The sequence below is a fragment of the Ambystoma mexicanum genome, chromosome 9, assembly GCF_040938575.1.
Source record: "Ambystoma mexicanum isolate Mex_15411 chromosome 9, UKY_AmexF1_1, whole genome shotgun sequence".
Lineage (NCBI taxonomy): Eukaryota > Metazoa > Chordata > Amphibia > Caudata > Ambystomatidae > Ambystoma > Ambystoma mexicanum.
In genome coordinates, this window is record NC_090931.1 from 194,849,105 (window position 1) to 194,869,736 (window position 20,632).

Here is a 20,632-nt window from a genome sequence, read left to right on the forward strand (position 1 = left end):
GGTCCTGCGAGGGGAACAGGGAGCTAATAACGGGCCTATATTAACGTGCCCGTTATTAGCTCCCTCCCCATTCCCATTGAGCCCTATGGGGGCTCAAATGGGAATGGGGAATGGTTCCTTCAAGGAGGAATTACCGGGTCCTCCAATGTTGGAATGACCCGGTTATTCCCCATTGAAGGAACCCGGTATTGGACATGGTGCTAATAGCACCATGGCTACCTCCAAACTCGTAATGAGGCCCCATGTGTAACAACAAGGTCTGTAACCATGAGCAAAGAGTAATGTTGATCTGTGCAAGTTAAATAAGAGTTTTTAAAAAAAAAAACCTTGCTAGAATTTGCCATCAACTCAGAGAAATCTTGCATGCAGCCCACCAAAAATTTGATTTTCATGGAAGCCTGGTTTTCCATGGCATTCTCTTTAGTAAAAACATTTCACGACAGAATTCAGTCAATCCTGGCAATGATCCACAGATTCAAAACGACCCCAGCTCTTTCAGTAAGGGCTTTCATGGCCGTCTTGGAAACACTGTCCTCCCCTATTCAACTCATCCCATATTGCAGGCTTCGAATGAGACCCATTCAGCAAGATATAGGTCACACCGCTCTAGTAGATGTCTACAAAGGTGGACCCACATAGAGCACCTTCTCCACGGCGCACCAATGCATCAACTACACCATCAGGAGACAATTCTGACAGACACATCCCTAACAAGATGGGGAACAGATCTCAGAGATCTAACAACAAAGCGGCAGTGGTCATAGGAGAAAACACGGGTTCTTATCAATTTTCTTGAGTTAAGGGGCAGTGAAGTGTTGACATTTATTACATAAGAAAACAGCTCCAATCAGCAGTCACAGGAAGCGCAAGGGCTATGGCATTGGTGACATTTGTCTCAACATGTCCCTGCAATCTTATCACCTTCTGGGATCAAAGAGCAAGATAGTGGATAAGCTCAGCAGGACAGCACAGCAATGTCATGAGTGGCAACTATACACAAGACTGCTAACGAAGGTGTGCAAACTTCAGGGGACACCGCACAGAGATCAATGTGCAGCCCAACAGAACAAGAAATGCAACATCTTTGCCATCTTTTTCCCCAGGACAGCTTGATAGTGGACGCATTCTCCTTTCCGTGGATGCCAATCTTCGCATACATGTTCCCAACAATACCCTGGTAGGGTAGTAGAACTCGTCAGAAGATACCCGTGTCGTGTGATAATCCTAACCACAGCATGGCCCAGGCAGGTATGATCCTCTGTCCTTCTGCACGTGTCTGCCAATTAACCTCTGCGCTTGACAACAATGGTGAACCTTTTATCCAGGAGCATGAACTGCATGTACCATCACAACCTCAAGTCACTCAAGCTCACCGCATGGTTCCTTATTTTGTAGAATTCAGTCATCTAGGCTCCAAGATGTGTGCAGGAAATTGCTTTAAGAGGTAAGGGCCTTTTCAACAACAAGCTCCTACAAGTATAAATGCAAGCGTGTGTGTGCCTGGTGCGTATACAAGGGGTTTCAAGTCTTCCATGTACAACACTACCAGGTTCTCCCATACCTTCACGCTTTAGCAGAGAATGGCTTAAAGTATTCTTCGGTGAGTGTACATTTGTCAGCCATATTTCACTACACCATGATATGATATGATATGATATGACTTGATATGGCATTTATAACGCGCCTATACACAAGTGTTTCAAGGCGCGACGAGGCGAGGGAGGGGAAGACAGTGGAAGACAGACAACGATCCTACTAGGCCAGGTGCCATTCAGATCGCGCAAGTGCGAGGGTAGGGAGAAAGGGAAGAAGTGCCAGGGGAAGGGAAAGGGGAAAAGTGCAGTACATGGGAAAGAAGAATAAATATGATAAATAACAGTCTGAAGGTGGCAAGTGCAAGGTAAGAGCAGACATAAGTGCTGGTAAGGGACTGATGGGATACAGAACCAGCCCCCAAGGCAGGGGGTTGCCAGGGAGGCAGGGCAGGTGAGCAAACGGCGGGACCTGGCCCCAAGATCAGAAAGGGTGGCCAGGTAACCAGTGCCGAATCGACAGGGAATATCAGCAGGGGAGAGAGGCAGAGAAAGCAGAAGCAAAGAGGAAGGTTTTGAGGTTCTTCCGGAACCGAAGATGGTTCTCCTCAAGTTTCAGGGAGGCAGGAAGGCTGTTCGAGAGGGAGGCCCCAGCCGAGGAGAGAGATCGACCACCAACTCGTTGCTTGGAGAAGCGGCTGAACCTGAGGGAATTGGAGGCAGATGAGCGAAGAGCCCGAGAAGGAAGGTATTTAGGAAGAGAGAGTTGAAGGTAATGCGGTTCCAGGCCCCAGAAGGCCTTGTGGATAATGCAGAGGGTTTTGAACTTAATCCTTGCAGCCACTGGGAGCCAGTGCAGAGATTTCAGTCCTGAAGAGATAGATCCCTGGGCTTGAGGCCAAGGACAAGTCTCGCAGTCCTGTTTTGGATAAGTTGCAGAGGGCGGAGAGTAGAGGTAGGCAGATTTAGATAGAGGCTGTTGCAATAGTCCATCTTAGAGAGAGCCAGAGCTCTGGAGACGGTGAGCTTCTGGGGGAAGGAGAGAAGAGGAAGAATAGCTCTGAGGAGGTGCAGCTGGTAGTGTGACTTCTTAGAGACGTCGGAGATGTGAGGAGAGAAGGAGGGTGTGGAGTTGAAGATGACCCCGAGGTTTTTATCCTTGCAGGTGGGAGCAGGAAGAGGACCAAGGGAGGCCGGCCAGAGAACTGAAGGGAAGGAGGGAGAGGGGGTGCCGATGAGTAGAATCTCGGTCTTACTGGCATTAAGGCAGAGGTCGTTGGCGGCACACCACTCCTGGATAGCAGACAGACAGTCAGAGATGAGGGAAGGAGAGGAGGAGGCCGAGGGTAGCCTGAAAATGAGCTGGGTATCATCCGCATAGCACTGAAAATTGGTGCAGAGAGCGGGGATGCGGTGGGCAAGGAGTGCCAGGTATTGGTTGAACAGCCAAGGAGAGAAGTTAGAACCCTGGGGGACGCCACAGGTAGAGAAAAAGATATCTGAGAGGAAGGACCCAAGTTGGACCTGGGAGGGTCGGTCGGAGAGGAAAGAAGTCACCCACACCAGAGCCTGTCCAGTGATACCCAGGTTATCACGGAGACGGTTGAGCAGGATGGCATGGTTGACAGTGTCAAAGGCAGAAGAGAGATCAAGTAAGATAAGGACACACGGGCTGTTGGAGTCAAGGTTGGAGAGAAGGTCTTCACAGATGTTCAGGAGAGCAGTTTCCATGCTTCTGGCAGCCCTGAAGCCAGACTGATGGTCATGAAGACAACCGACAGATTTGGTGTGGAGATTAAGATGGGAGATGGCCAGTTTCTCCAGGAGCTCGCCCAGGAAGGGAGTGATGGAGATTGGGTGATAGTTACTCGGGCAGGAGGGGTCAGCAGGGGGTTTCTTAAGTAGAGGGTGCACAAGGGAGTGCTTCAGAGGGGATGGGAAGACTCCAGTGGCGAAAGAGTGATTACAGAAATCAGCCAGGGCAGGAGCCCGGGAGTCAATGTGGTCCTTGATAGTTTTGGAGGAACAGGGGTCAACCTTTTTTGACGAGACTTTCATAGATCGGACTTGCCAAGAAACCTCGTCTGCAGAAAAAAGGGGAAAGGAAGAGAGGGAGTGAGGGGGGTGGCAGCAGAGGGGCCAGAGGAAGAGCAGGGGATAGAGGGAGGGAGTTGACAGGAGGAGAGTGAGGACAGGATGTCCTGAGTTTTGGAAGTGAAGTGAGATGCCAGTGCAGTGCAGAGGGCCTGGGAGGGGACAGGAGAGGTAAGACTGCAGCAGGGTTGGCCAGTTCCTTGCAGATTTTAAAGAGTTCAGCCGAGTTGTTAGACGCCGCAGAGATCCGGGCTTGGATATGGGCTCTCTTCTTGGTGAGGGCGGAGAGCCGGTACTGCCGTTGCAGCAGGCGGCAGGCCAGTTTGTCAGAGGATGAACATGAAGCACGCCATTTCCTCTCGGCCACCCTGCACTTGTGTTTCAGGGTGACGAGATCGGAGTCATACCAGGGGTTACACTTTGCGTTGGGCTTCAGGTGGATTCTCATGACAGGGGCAAGGATATCAAGAGTATCAGATATAGCAGAGTGGAGCATGGAGAGGGCTGTGTCAGAGTGGGAGTCAGCCAAAGGGAGAGGAGGGGGTGAGAAGGTGGCGGCGAAAGCCTCAACAGACACGCGCTTCATGGGTCGGATGACCGCGAAGGTGGGTGGTAGTGATGAAGGTGGCTTAGCCTGAGGGGTAGGGAGTGTGAGGTGGGAGGATAGGAGAAAGTGATCACTCCAGGAGAGAGGAGTGGAGAGGGGGACAGAGAGGGGAAGGTCAGAGGAGATCAGAGCATCAAGAGTGTGCCCTGCAGAATGAGTCGGGCCAGAGGGGAGAATGGTTAGTGAAAGAGAGTCGCAGAGGTCACGAAAGTGTCCAGAGGGGGGACAGGAGGCATCCAAATGGATGTTGAAGTCTCCAAGAAGGAGGAGTTGAGTGGTTGAGGCCAAGAGAGAGGAGGGGAGGTCCGCCCATTCGGAGAGGAAGGAGGAAATCTGACCAGGTGGTCGATAGATAGTAGCCACGGTAAGGGAATGGCTAGGAGAGAGAGAGAGAGCCGACAGACAAGGCATTCAAAAGAGGAGTAGGTCTGCGTAGGAGTGACATAGGCAGGAATCCACTCAGGGAAGATAAGGGCAACACCCCCACCAGAGAGGTTGGGCCTGGGCACAGAGAGGATCTTGTAGCCGTCAGGTAGAAGCATGTCAAAGCTGGTGACAGAGCTGGTCGTGAACCAGGTCTCAGTGAGACCGAGGTCATCAAGGTCAAGTTCTTCGAGAAGGCGGCAGATGTCAAAGGAATGTTTGACAGCAGAATGAGAGTTGAGAGTGGCAATGTGGAGAAGGTTGCCATCCTTGAAGGACATCTGGGGAGGGGTACAGATCAGAGGTACGGCTGTGGAGGTGTAGAAGGAGCCCGAGAGGGGGCAGAGAGGGAGGGAGAAGGCAAGGCAGCCGAGGAAAGGGGAGGGGGGACAGCAGGAGAAGAAAGGAAGTTGATGAGGCATGGGAAGCGTCTATCAAAGAGGTGAAGGTTGGCCTGAGGGCCTTGGAGCAGGACGGTCCCATTAGAGTAAACATTAATTATGACCTTGGAGGAGTGGAAGGAGGCCAAGAGTACATCCCAACAGGTGCCACCATTAATGGGAGAAGAGGAGAAAGGAGCGAGCACAGAGACCATATGAAGGGTCCATAGGTCAGGTGAAGGCACGACAAAGAGAATGTCGGTGAGAGTTTCCTTGGAGGTGGCACTGGTGTAGGTGTCAGCGATAGGGAGGCCTGGATTGGAGACCAGGATGTCCTTTTTAAACTTTTTCCTATCAGATTTAGTGAGGAGAGCAGGATAGTCAATAGAGAAGCAATGAGAGAAGATAGGAGAGATAGAGAGCACCATAGAGTAGGGAGAGGAGATGCAGGGGGGGACAGAGGGGGAAGGCACAGGAGAGAGCAGGCGGCAATCGAGTAGCGCAGGAAGACAGACCCTCAGGGTTAAAAAGCTCCAATGCTCAAAATAACCGGGGGTAGGCCACCTAAGTATGAGAATCCTAAAAGGGGAGAAAGGGCTAGTTTCACAGCGCAATTTTAAATACAGGTACAGTGCGTATTAAACAACTTTAGAGAGACCACCTAAGTATGAGAATCCCAAAAGGGGAGAAAAGGCCTAGTTTCACAGCGCAACTTCAAATACAGGTACAGTGCGTATTTAAACAACTATAGAGAGACCACCTAAGTATGAGAATCCCAAAAGGGGACAAAAGGCCCAGTCTCACAGCACAATTTTAAATAAAGGCACAGTGCGTATTAAACAACTTTAGAGAGACCACCTAAGTATGAGAATCCTAAAAGGGGAGAAAAGGCCTAGTTTCGCAGCGCAATTTTAAATACAGGTACAGTGCGTATTAAACAACTTTAGAGAGACCACCTAAGTATGAGAATCCTAAAAGGGGAGAAAAGGCCTAGTTTCACAGCGCAATTTGTTTTTTTTTTACAGGTACAGTGTGTATTAAACCAAAAGGGGTGGAAAGGCACAGACAGGTTAATGAGTCTGAGGAGGGGTATGCAGGGGGCCGAGTGGGACAAATCAACGGTTACTGGCAGGCAACAGGCGTCCCCTGCGGACACCTGCAGACACAACAGGAGCCGCAGCCGTGGAAGCCGCCCTTTGCCACCATAATCCCACAGGACAGACCCCTCTTTAGCCAGCGGATAATTATGTATCAAAGGATTATTCGGTACCCCCCTGCAACCTCTCCCAACCCAAGTAAAGGCCCTAACAGACTGACAGGTAATTTGCACTGGACAAAATCTGAACATGGCCTCCAGGGGTTGCAGCTGACCACTCAATGGGCCTCATTACACGGACGGCGGTAAGGGTTAACGGTCACCGTTAATGGCAACGGTGACCGTTAACCCTTACCGCCGTACTACGAGGTCCCTTTGCGGGTTGGAGGATTTAACGCCTGCTTCTTGCAGGCGTTAAAATCCAACCCGCTAAGGGACCTCGGAGCTAATTACGGCACCGCAAAATTGCGGTGGCGTAATTAGCGCTTTCCCCATTTCCATAGAGCCCTATGGGGCAGAAATGGGAATGGGGAAGGGCAATGGCGGAAAGGGGATTTACCGCCCCTCCAACCTTGGAATGGGGCGGTAAATCCCCTTTCCGCCAAGGCGGTGCCGGTATTTTACCGGCATGAGCCATGGCGCTAATAGCGCCATGGCTCACCGCCTACCGTGTAATGAGGCCCAATGTCCTATTGGCTGGGATCAAAATCACCCCAAACAAGGTGGATAGACTACAATATGAATGTTTCCCCTTTAACTATAAAGTATGAAATAGGTAACCAAGGATTCCCTGCCTGACGACTGGGAACATTAAAAAAGCACATGAATCTATGAAAGCAATGCATGCAATAAGCAGTATTGCATCACAATTCACAATGCGACATGATTTCAGACAAGATACATGGTCACCATGCTCCATGACAGCACACTGAAAAGCAGAGCAGGGTCTCGGGCTGCTGGTGATCCCTAAAGATGACAGAAGGAAACTGCAGATAAGGGGGTGGGAGCCTGACTGCGTCTGCTCCTTCCTTATGAGTAAAACTAGCCCAAAGTAAATATTGAGGGAATGCTTGAAGGATGGGACTACATGAATTAGACCATCTGTTAACTGCCTTTCCTCTCTGCTCTGTTCCTTGCAATTTCCTCTTTCATTCTACCTTTGCTCAAGTTTGTAACCCTTTCTTGCTTTTCTACCCCTTTCTGTTTGCTTATCTCTCTCCTTTATCCCTCCCTATGACCCTTTTAACTTCCCCCTGTTCCTATTTCACACTTTGTTTCTTAAATTTGTTGTCTTCTATTTTGTCCTTCTGCATCTCTTCTCTGCCCACCTTTCCTGATCTATGCCTGCCGCTCAGACTGAAGTGTCATTGGAAGCGATGGGCTCTCATGTGTGCATGCAAAAGGCTATTGTGTGCCTGCATGTGAAGGCTGTGGTTGTGCCTGTGTGTGTGTATGTATGTGAAAGGCTAGAGTGCATGTGTGTGTGTGTGTCTTTGTGGTGCAAGCAAAAAGCTGAGTGTGCACGCTTGGGGCTGTGGAACATGTTCATGTGAAAATCTGCATTGCTTGGGGTATTTGACTCTGCAATGGTTGTACATGCCAAGTCAATGAATACACCAAAATCAATGATTATGGTTAGCCCAGCGATTGCCAGCTGCTAGTCTGGACGAAGCGTATGATAGTCTTCTTTTAATGTATGTTAATGCTTTTGAGGGGAACTCAATAGGCAATTACCATGTAGACGTTTGATCTTCAGTTCAAATGTGAAATTTGATTTCCATTGAGAGCGGGTTTGTTTTTCATGGCACTGTGCGACAAAACACATATAGGCTTCGCTAAATTGCACAGGCATTGACATAGGGTATTATTTGACACTCAAGGGATCATGGTAAGTTACATTACAAGGTTTTGATATGATATGATATTTTATTTCTATCGCGCTCATACACAAGTGTTTCAGAGCGCGACAAGGCAAGGGAGGGGAACAGGGGAGAACAAAACAGCGATCTTACTAGACCCAGTGACATTCAGAGCGCGCAACTGCATGAGAGAGGGAGAGGGGAAAAGTGCATGGGGGGAGTGGAAAGTGCGGAGCAAAGGAGAAATGGATAAATAATAATAAATAAATAAATAATGAAGGCAACAAACAGTGGTAGTGCAGTCAACAAGTGGCAAGTGCCGAGTTTAAAGCAGGAGACAGGGCAGGTCTGATAAGTACAGGAAGAAAAAAGGGGGGTACTGTACGGGTACAGATACAGACCCCAGTGGGAGGGGTGGCCTAGAGGCAGTACGGGAGGGTGGCAGGGTGAGCAGGTACCTGGGCCCGGAGGACAGACGGTGGCCATGTACACAGTGCAGAGAGAGAACAGATCAGCAGGGGACATAGGGGGCGAATGCAGAAGCAACGAGGAAGGTCTTGAGGTGCTATAATTACTTCAAGAGGCAAATAACTCTGATGTGCAATATTTGTAGCTTCACTGTCATTATTATAAATGAAGCAGTACCTTGAGTGAGGCTTTTTGTATACTGTACAAATGTCAACTGAAGGGCTTGTAGAGACTTCTAATTTTTGGCAGATAGTACACAGTGAAATGAAACAATTTGCCCAGTACCACACACTTTAGTTCATTTGTGAAGCCATCATTGGAGACCAATCTGCTACCTAGGCATAACCGTATATGGTCCCAGCTCTAGTTGATAGAAATAGGTGTTTGGTTTTCAAGAATACGTTTTTGTAGCGATGACTTGAAAATTACAAAAAAATAATAAACCAACCTGACAATGTAAATTGATATTGAAACAGAAGGACATTGTTGTAGTATTTGTCTTTTTGAATTTTTTGAATGGAAAACTACAAGATCCTGGATGCAAATAAATATACTCTAAGTTTGGGAAATGTACATTCAAGACTTGGAACACAACAAAATGTACTGTATGATAAGGTCAACTTTCTTGTAGTCAATGTGTGACACAATCATGCTGCTTGCTATTACATATTATTTGAAGGAAATGTGGAGAGAAAACTTATCAGAAAAAATGGTTACTCCAATGGGCTATCCCCAATAAGGAGTATCCAATTTAAATGCTCCACCAATAACTTAGAGGATGTTATTTATGTGCAAGGCCCCCGTGAGGAGCCCTGTTGAATTTGCCAGGACAGCAGTGTTCAGTAACATGTCTAGCTAAGGCATTGCCTAACCATAGCTCCAGCATCGAGGCAAGAGTCTCAGGCACGGTATTGTTGCACAGGGGTCACATGTACTGTGCAGGCCCTGATGGAAATGAGGACATACACATGTGCTACTCATATGGTTGATTGCTAATGAAAAGAAAACTATTGATCAATTTTGACTAATCAATTTTGAAGCACTAATTTATGCCTTGGAAAGATACTAATGCTGTAGAACTGGAGTTAAAGGTAACCAACTTCCTTTGTTGCACAGGAATTCCATTGAATCCAATTATACACTATCATAGCTCTCAACCATTTGTCTCACAAAGGCGGGTGAAATCACCCGATTTTGTTTTTGGCGGGTGAGATGCCCATTGGAATGAATGGGCATGCAGGAGGCTTGGCGGGTGAGTCAGCCCTTTGCAAGGCGGGTGACACCCGCCAAAAGCGGGTGAGTTGAGAGCTATGCACTATATTCCAACCAAAAGCCATTACTCCGTAGTGTGAGATCACTGCAGAGGACTAAGAAAGTAATATTCCTCTGTGGTGACATCACACTCTACCATGACACATGCGCCACATTAGTCTACTGCCTTACTGTTAAACCTGACACATCGCTCTCACCACAAAACAAGGGAAGAGTTGTGGACGTTACATCTACTTGAATGAAAAGGGAAAACCTTCTCTCTGGTGCAGCAACTTCAAAAAAAGCTCCGAGATGTGGCTGTGCATGCGCTCTTCACCGTGGCTGTGCATGGCGCTCTTCACCGTGGCTGTGCATGGCGCTCTTCACCGTGACTGTGCATGCCGCTCTTCACCGTGGCTGTGCATGCCGCTCTTCGCCGCGGCTGTGCATGGCGCTCTTCACCGTGGCTGTGCATGCTGCTCTTCGCCGTGGCTGTGCATGCCGCCCTTCGCCGTGGCTGTGCATGGCGTCCTTCACTGCATCGTCCGACTCTTAACGAAGTTCTTTCTTAGCTGCTGAGTGCTGCTGTGAGAAGGATAAAAAACGTCTACGGTGCCTGTGTGTGCCGCTCCCTCCAAATTGCATGATAGAATGAAAATGCGGCTTGGTGCCTGTCTGCAAGCTGCTTCCAGCCCTCCAACCTACCAACTCAAGCCACAAAACCCAGGCCTCTATTTCAAAGTAAAAGCCTAACTAAAAGAAAAAAGGGTTGCCTTCTGTGCCTCCACAATATTCCACCTCAGTCTCTGGCATGCTATGAAACTACACCTTTACCAACAGTCCAATTAACCTTCACAGGAACATTTTATTCAAAACAAATGCATCAAGGCTAAATCGTCTGCATTTATGTCAATGCTTACATTGCTGAAGCACAAATACACTGTTATACTGAGAGATGTAGGAAAGAAATGCAAATGATTTCCAGTCACCATGAAAGAATACATCCCCAAAATACAACTATCTAACACCACCCAAAAATGGCAAATCAAGATAGTCAAGTTACTAATCAAAGACTTCAATTTTTTTCTGAACAATAAAAGAACTCAAAGAAAATTATCATTAGATGTGAAAATATTTCAACGCTACCTGACAAAGCAAGCCGAAAAAAAGAATATGTGGCATACCTCTATAAGAACTTGAACATTTGTCAAATGTTATTTTCACACTAAAGAAAGAAAATGGAGATCAAAATATAAAGGAAACCCTGTGAGGGATATATTGGTCAGATTGGAAAGATAGTTCACATCAATAATCTGTCCTAATACAATGTATAGAATGAATGAGAACAATTATTGAAACCCACCCTGCAAACAATGAGCTCAAAACGAAACCACTTAAAAGGAAACAGACCAGTCAAGGCTACACCTCTAACAGATAAAATAACTGAACTACTGTATGAAACCAGAACTATTGAATTTTACTGTTCCGCTGCTCTGCGCCACATTAAATTCATTTCAATATCCATACATTTCACATTAGGAAGAAATGAGAATTACTGCCTGGAATTGGGCGATTTACATATATATAGAAACAGAAAATTCATGAAATGTATAAACTACCATTGACACCAATGCGTATTGGTACAAACACAAAAGACCAGTAAATCCACAAATGTACATAAAAGGGCGAATCTAGAAAGAGACCCAATTGCTGCCTACATAAAATATGCTGCCGACAGACCAGAAAGTATAAACCCTCCTGAAGCTCCATTCTACTTTGCACCAAACACCTATTTCAACATGTCAGCTTCTCATTTGTAGAGAGCTATGAGAATAGGAGTCAACAAAAGAAGATCCTTCATGAAAGACTAACAACTTCCGGCAAGAGTCCCTGCAAAAGTGGATTACCACCCACAGCACCAGAAAAAATTAATAGACCAAGACATAGCTCCAATCACCATTTACAAGATTTCATGACACAAAAACATTAATCAATTAACAACTTGACATCGCTATCTGGAAAGAAAAAAAAATAACACATCAAATATACCAAGCACGACAACTTCTGAATATCTTTCCAATCAGCCACTTCCTCAAACTTCTGCCTGAAGCATTCAATTCAATAAAAATGTAACACCAAAAAATGGCAATACAGTACAAATACATATCTGCGGATCATACAATATTTACAGTGCACTAATTACTGTTAATAAATATTGTGATGAATCCTACAAACTCCTTACTAATTCCCTGCCTAAAGTCTCCTCCGAGGTGGCCAGGGGAAGGCAGACACTTTCTGATCCTGACTTTGGGGGTGGTGTTCTGTGGGAGGACCACCTGGGAGGAGAAAAGGCCTAGGGGAATGAGAGGACTCAGTGGGATGAGACGTGATGTTTGTCTTCCTCTAGGGAGGATGGCTCTGCAATGCAAAAATATGTAATGGCTTTTTGTAAATACCATCTTGCGGTTCGGCATTATACACGTATAAATAGGGGTGAAAACAATCACAAACTCTTAGGCTTTGGGAGAAATCAAACCAGTTCGAAAATACAGGAGACCTGTAAAACTAAAAACATAAAACCCAAAAGGTGCAGTGAAAGGATATTCATGAATAACAAAGATTTAAAAGAATTGACTTTCCCTTTTCAACCAATGTTAATGACAAATCCTTATGATGTTCCTTTAAAGAATATTATAAAGAACAAACTGGGGTTTAAAAGTTAAACAACAGAAACTCAAAACCTAATTTTTCCATTAGGGACGAAGAAGAGGGCTCAAAAGGTAAAATGTTGCAGGAGTAGTCGGCTCATTAATGCAGATGATCCACACTTGAAGGGGACAGAGAGGCTTAAAAGGCCCCCTCAGGTGCAGGTGATAGAGGAGATGTTGTTGGAGAAGAAGTAGAAGCAGTGTGGTTTGTGCTGGCAGCCCAGGCAGAAGCTGGAGGAGACAAAAGACACAGGGACCACTGTTTGGCAGATATCAGCTGCCAGTCCAGAGGTGGTCTGTTTCTCCGGAAATCTGAAGGGCAGAGGTCGCGCAGTGGGAAGCGTGCCGGAGGAAAGCTCCCCCGCTATGGGTAACTTGTGTAGGGGAGGATTGGTCCAAAAGACCCCCCTTGCCTACATCCCCTCCCCAGGTGAGGGCCATGGCTCATCAGGCGTCCCCTCTTTACCACCAGGGCCCAGGTGGTGGATGGCTCACCTGCTAAAGGCATTGCCCAAACATATTGAATTTAGCCAGGCCTCAGGAACCATTTTGTCTAATAAAGATGGTGTGAGCTCGGCGCAATTCAGCGCGGCCCCCACCTTTGGAGAGTTTCAATTATCCCTGTGGCCACAGCTCCCTGGCAGATCCGCTGTGAGCCCGTTCCCACGGACAAGACGGACATGAGCTAGTGTAAGATACCAACACTGTAACATTTCACCTTCCGCAGTGTATCACTGCTCCCAACATGACCCGGCCAGCAGAGCCTGGGTGGAAAAAGAACTGTAAAATGGCCCTCGGATAAAAGCAAAAGTTCCCATATACTAATGCCAAAACTACCTGCGATGGGCGCTTTTTTCTCCACAAACCTCTTTTATTAGAAAACCTGTAAGACGTATAGATATGGCAGAATGCATGTTCACATGGCATTAGCAATGAAGCACCCATACCACTGCAGTTATGTACAAATAGTAGAAGCGTCCCAGGGGGTTATTTGTTATGCGTATCATTGAAAAGCTTACACCCCACGGTCCCGCGCCATAACCAAACTGATGCTGCTAGAGTGCAAAGAAAGACAAATGCAACCATACTGAGGGCTCGTGTGAAGGACGTGCGAGAATGCACCCTTCATGTGTGTATGTCCAAGCCCCTTATGTGCCACTACCGTCACGTACAGTGGCGAGTCGTTTCTATGCGCTCCACCGACCTCACTACTACCTCACTTACTGCAAATGTATATGCACATAACAAAATGTTGTAGTTGTTAAAACATAGTGTACAAATAATGTGCTCGGACTGGCTATATTCGAGAGGCATTAGCAATGTTAAGATGTGAGCTTTGGAATGACTCGATTAGTATTGTATATTATTGGAATGTTTATGATGCTTTCACCTCAAATCGGGAAACACACGAGGAAGATACCTTTGTGAGTATATGCAAGGCCATTCCCCCTCCCTCCCAGTGAAGCCTGCCAGACGAGAGAGCAGAGGCCCGCGCCGCGCTGCTCCACCTCCCCCAACTAGGCTGGAGCCGCTTCAAAGATTTGTAGTTCCCTCTGCAGCACCCAAGGCCAAGGCCCGCCACCTGCAATATTTACAGCCCAGCAGTAAACCTCCGCCTGAATACACAACTCCAGAGGCGCCCTCTCTTAGACCCCACAACCCACCGGATCACCTTAGGTTAATGGCCCCTGTAAAATTAGGACACCCAATATTATGGCAACATTACAGCAACACATTCATAACGACTTCTAACAAGACAGGAGGACATGTACCGTCTGTCCCATGCCCTGAGACCCAGCCCCACGACCTATGGTACCCGGTCAACAGGACACTGGTAACCATGTACTGATGAATCGCCATCAAACCCCTCTCAAGGTGCATTCCTCCTGTGTTGCATTAACCTGTAGCATAACCTATTGGGAGATTTACTAAAGAGAATAATATTACAAATGACTGAATGACTGCGGTGTGCATGGCCTAGGGCAAAGAAGTCAGGAAAAGACATTCATCTCTGACACTGGCCACAGTGGCACAACAACACCGCCCGGATGGACCCAGCCCAACCCACGAGGCTGACCAGTGACGTCCTCCAGCCAAGATCAACCACATCACAGCAGCACCTATAGCTAGTCGTCGCCACCCAATCCCATTGAACTTGTGCCCCCTATAGTGTTTAGGTTTTGATGACGTTTCTTGTAAATATATACGCCTGTCTTTGCTAATGTCAGGCAGAGCGCTCTCGGAGTTTTCAGAGTTCTTTGCATGCCCTATTCTGATTGATAAACTCCCATTTAAGCTCACCCGCACTTGTCTTGGCCTTATTCCCATTCTGGGAGAGTCCATCATTGTCTCTCATTGCGGGAGGATCGTGCTGGTTGGGGACGCTTGCCTTCACTTGTTCTGCAGAGGCTGCAGAGCGGGAAGTGTGCAGGAGTCAGTCTGAAGCGGCTGGCGTGCACCTGAGAGCCTCAAGGCTTTCTCCGGGGGCTGGTATGCACCAGAGGGGCTCAGGAGCCAGAGGAGCTCCAATTGTAGGTGACAGGGCGAAGGCGGACTAAAAGAAGGAGTTTGCGGGTTGCGAGGAGCAACAGCAGCAGAAGTCCTGCAAGTGGTGAGGGGAATAGAGGCGCACATCTTACCCAGTGAGTTCACAGGCTGTTAGTGACCCCGGAGCACTCCGTACCCGCTTGGGTGTCTGAAGTAGGCTTTCGGCGAGTGTGCAATGCTTGCGTAGAAGTAAAAGTAGCTTAGAATACCAAACTATTGTGAAGCAGCAGAAGCAGCACTCACGTATGAGTGACATGTTTCCCAGGTTAACTTGGAATACGAACTATTGCAAAGCAGCAAAAGCAGCACACGCATATGAATGAACGTGATTTCCTAGTTGATAGTGAATACCAAACTAGGGAAAAGCAACAACAACCTATTATAACAAAGACAAGTTACTGTAATCTTAAAAGTGTGAGTCTGTGGAAAACCCAGAAACCGGAGGGGGCGAATTTGTTGAGAGTTAATACCTACAAGCATTACCCAAGCCAAGAGCGACTCAATGCAAGTCAAATAGAAGCTACCAAATATTGTCAACAGCAGAAGTGGGTTAATGCAAGGTCTATAAGCTCTGAAACTTGTTTTCCATACGTTTTACAAGATATGCTAAAATCTGGGATAAACACACCTTGCCAACACCAGAAAGGAGTTTTACAGAGCACCAATGTGAATCTTTTTTTCACTGAGGAGTTGTTGAAAGTTTTGATGCTGCAATCTATTGAATAGTGTGAAGCTGTTGTGAACCTCTTGTCAGTTGATCTTAACCACAAAAACAAAAAATGCTGTTCGGGCAGAGGAATATACCTGGAAGGCAAACCTTTAATGAAGTGGGCCTGGCATGGGAGTAAAACAGATGTGAAACGAGGTTGTGGGCCTGGCATGGAAGTAGACCAGGTGGAAGTTGAAGAATTGCTTTGAGGTGGTGCTGACAGAGACCATTCATGTTGTTTAGATGCTAAAGAAAGAGCAGTGTGAAGCTGTTACAAAGAAGCTATTTTTCTTTTGAAATGATCAATGGTGAAAGAAGCCATGACAGTATATTTTCATGATCTTTTAAGGATAAATGCACTTGTCCAAATAAATGCCTCCAATCCTGTTTAAGAATACATGGCACAAAATTGAACTGCAGTCCCTCTTACCATCATCATTGACTGGAAGTGGTTCTCCGAAGACCCCCTCTGTTCGCACAACTGCCAATGATAGGAGCATCAGGACCTTCATGTTCATGGACCTGATAAAAGGAGACAGTGTGGCCACTTGTCAGTCTCGTTTAGGACTGCAGGCAGTCAGTCTCTCGCTCTCTCTCTCTCTCTCCACTCAAGGTATAGCTAACAGCTGCACGACCAAAAGCAGATATTAGGGGGAACTGTGGGGGGCAGGGCTAATTTTTGCAAAAGCAGTTATTAAAAAAACAAAAGCGGAATAATTAATAAAAGCAATTTAAAAAGAAGGACTTATTCTGACTTTTAAAAAAAAGCAGAAAGTTAAGTGTACCTATATTGTAAACTGACTATTTTTCACTTCCAGTATATATGTTAGTGATAATAACAATGTGACACTTGTCTTACAAAACAAAGAACATTATCAAAACCTAGAATAAACATGTACATTATTTTCTGGTAGATGGTTATCATTCCAAGATGGGCAGTCTGGTACATCCATTTGTACTCTTCCAAATACCACAATGAGAAAAGGGGGGGGGGATAACACCAGTGAGGTAACTAGCCTGCTTTGCATGACATCAAAGAGCAGTTTGGAAAACAGAAGAATGGCATAAGAATGACAGCAGTTTGTATTTTACCCATATGACTTTGATACAAATGGTTTTATGCTTCAATCACTTAGCGCATAATGCACACTGGGCTTGATGCTTAATTCATTTTTCACAACACTTACCCTATCATTAAAATGTTTGTAGCATTGAGTCAATGAATACTCATTGGGCCAGCCTCAGGATCTGGATTAGAGGATAGAATGGCTGCAACACAAATCCCTCATATGGGATCAAACGGCTGTTTGCTCCTGTGTAAGCTTTTAGCCCAGTCTCAGGGTAAAAATGGCTGTATACAGGCTCAGTTCCTGATTGCAACCTGAGATGCAGCGATTTATGCACACATCCCTGCAGCAGATACATCAACTCATTCAGTCCTCCTATCGGAGCGAAGAATTCTTTCCATCGCTTTAGTAATGATACATCCATGAGCAGGATCCTCTACTGTCATGAAAGTGACTGGTAATCAATGAGACATGTACCAGAACCTAGGGTTTTAAAGGTGTCTGTTGTGGATAGTACACTAACATGCATTAACTTAGAACAAACTAGCTGGGCGACTTCTCCTTGAATACAAAACAGGCAAACAAGTCGGGGCTCCTCCCAACAATCCTTGGAGATTGGGATATTCAGCCACTCATAATCTAGGGTGTTTATGTGTCCCCTGCCCTTCCTTCTATGTGTCCCATAGCTGTTGCTTCTTCTTCTTTACTTTCTCAGTAGGTTCCTGTTTCAAATAATATTTCTTAAAAGAACCTTTGAGCATTAGAAATGCTTTGTGTATTATCAGACTTGCACTACATCTTTTTGTGTCCTGTTTCATGGGTCTCATCTGCAGCCCAATAGGAGGAGGCTGGGGTTCACCAAGTTTAGGATCCAAGGCTTCCTTCTAAACTGGTTAGTAAGGCTGTAGCGAGGCTTTTCAGGTCCTGGTCTAAAGGGTCTCTTACTGGCACTCACCTACGCTTTCTCGCTACTCTTCTTGAACCTCTGCAAAGATCGGACTCCTCAGGAAGCTTCCTCTGTTCCCCTGTCATCTCTGCTTTTATACAGCTCCTCACTCTGAACTCCTCTTACCTGCTTGCTGCCCTGCTATCTACTCGTACCTCCTCCTGTCCAATACATTGCCCCACCAGGTGCACCTGGAGTACCTCCTGCGCCCACCTCAGCCTTCCCAGGATATTCCTCCTCCCCACCTATTTCCCCAGTATCTCTACCACCTCTATCCATGGTCTGTCACAACCTTCACCTATTGGTGTCTCTTTGCTGCTTACTCCTCCTTTTAGGCACCACGTCCTGTGATTTCACTACCTCCTCTACTAGCTCACTTCTTCCTCCTGCTGCCTTACTGTAAATACTTGAGGGGGCATCTGTACTACTACCCACTACATAATTGAGGTAGAGGCACAGAGGCACCCCAGCCAAGACTCTCAATTGGTAAACGTTGGCGAGCAGCCAAGGCTGAGACTCAAGGGAGGTGATGCAGGCTGGTTCTTAGATACTGTGAACCCTCAAGCCCCCACAACGGGATGTCTACACAGTATGTCCTTTGCAACACTGGATCTTTTATTAACTAACATAAATGTTATGTGGATACATACAAATAAATAAGACTCACTTTGTAATCAGAAATCTAATCAAGTAGTTGACTCAATATATACAGTTCTATGTGGTTCTACAGTTACCCTTGGATTAGCTTATAATGCACCAACTGCTGACAGTTATTAAAAAGCATTTACAATTATTAGGCACTGTTTAACCTCATTGATGTTAAAGTGGAAATATAGGCAATACTTTGGCAGAATGCTTTATTTGGGAATACAAATGCAATACTGTTTGATGATCCCCCACCTGGGCAACCTGTAAGAAAAGGGTAAGTTGCACTTTGCTTTAAGAACAGTCCGTGTATGTTCAGTAATGGTCTACTTTTGTTTCAACAGATCCCACCACCCCAAAATACATGGGAATCCATGGGAGAACAGGATCCAAGATCAATCTGGGACCCTTGGATGAGCCCTGAGGATAGAAGACGCTCTTTGTCGTCACAGTACCTGGGGTGCCCTGGAAGGTGAAGTGGTGGAGTTTCTCCATTTTGCTTGACGATGCCCCTTGAGTGTGAACCCCTCCTGGAAGAAGGAGTCGCTGGAATGTCGGCGGGGAGCAGGAGAAGGGAACCAAGTGGTGTCGGAAAGGCAGCAGTGAAGGTCTTTCGTGGAGGTCTCCTTGGTTGTGTTGCCACGCCAGCTGTGGATGTCCCACAAAGCTGGAATTCACTGTGGAGCTCGACAAGGTTTAAGAGGTGAAGATATGTTTTTTGGTTTCTGTGATGACCTTTGGTGGCAGCGGTTGCAGTGACAGAAGTTGTTGTCAGGGTTCTTCAGTTTGCAGTTTGTTGCCTTTTGGTTCTTTGGTGCGACAGCCACAACATGGATGACAGGATGGCTCCTGGCAAATTGGAACCCAGTACTGGACTGCTCTGCAGTCCTCTACCAACTCTAGACTCAATCTTCAGTTCGGAATGGCGGTAAGCCTACCGATGAGCACCTCTCTGCAGGTGGCGACACTGGACTTCTTCGGCTGTGATAAAGTAGACAGATGTCGTGGTTGCAGTGCCCTTTGAAGATTTCTTTAGTTGGTTGGAATTTCGCAACTATACCAGGATACCTCTTCTTCTGGGCAATACACAGCTGTCTGGCTTCCTAGTGGTCACAAACAGCCTCCAGATCCTGAACAACGCTGGTGGACTTCTGAGGCTCAGGATGGCTGGACTCTCAACTTCAGGACCCACAAAGATACCTCTGCAGGATGGCAGGCATACAGGACTGGCTTCCAGGGCACATCAGGTGAAGAGCAGCAATTATACGATGTACACTTGTTGCTACGGGAAGAGGTTGCCTGAGCAGGTCCTCTCTGGTTCAGTCTTTGAATCAGCAGAGCAGCCTTTGGATTTGTTGAAGAGTTGCAGTTGCAGCTGCAGACGTTTTACTCCAGCTGGATTCAGGATACAAGCTTCAGGAATACTCCAGGTTTCTTATTCTGGTTTTAGACCTCAGTTTCTGACACTGAGGTAAGTTGGTGGTGTCGCTTGTTATACACAAATGCCCCCCATTCACTCAGGTTGAGCTAAGCTTAGCCAGCCAATAACACCCTGGTGCATTCCTCATGCAGCATCCAATCAGGTTCACAGGTATTCAGGCCATTAGCCCAAAACCAGAAAACTAAAACAGTGATTGTGTATTGGAGGCAAATCACAACCTTTCAGAGCACACACTTCATTCATTCCATTTTCAGTCAGGGCTGGCTCAGGTCGACCAGAGGCATTGTGGTACACAACCAAAACCAGACACCCACAACACAGAATGTGATTTGACTCCTCCTTCCATTCATTCAGGTCCCACCCCTTGGGTGTATCCAAAAACAAGCAGTCCCTGGGAAGGCTCCTACCAGCTTGGCATGGGCAGCCCGACAGCGATATATGTTCCTTCCACCCAACATCCAATCAGAGGAAGGATGCAGAACCATGGCATCTCAGGACTTTGAGAAACAGGAAGGGAACGGCAGAAAGCCAGGTTGCCATCTTGCCTTTGTTTAGGAATCCATTGATTCCTATGGCAGGGCCTGGGTGTCTCATAATGGGGAAGACCCATAGCCACTGCAAAACCAGCATGTAGCTGCCACCAGCCCATGCCTTGCTCTATAGGTAACACACGGGTGTCCAAAACACACACTTGCGGTTTAACTGGTACCCCTACCCTTGGGTGCCATCATAGGTCTTTGTTCACCAGGAATAACAAATGAAGAGCTGCACTGCCAGGGGTCGAAACTGGACTCACAGAGAAACACCAACAGGGATGTAGGGGGACAAGGATGAAGAGGCCTTGTCCCTCCAAAGCATT

The 20,632-nt window shown here is 46.8% G+C and overlaps 1 protein-coding gene across 3 annotated transcripts in view; it reads right to left on the reverse strand.

The window, feature by feature from the left end:
* The window catches only part of LOC138487868 (cerebellin-4-like), a 283,658-nt gene that overhangs the window by 106,991 nt on the left and 156,035 nt on the right, over positions 1 to 20,632 (reverse strand). For all 3 annotated transcript variants that reach the window (XM_069614478.1, XM_069614479.1, XM_069614480.1), the window contains exon 2: positions 16,105 to 16,196. In XM_069614478.1, the coding sequence (XP_069470579.1) occupies positions 16,105 to 16,196 (92 nt within the window). The remainder of the gene's footprint in view (positions 1 to 16,104; positions 16,197 to 20,632) is intronic.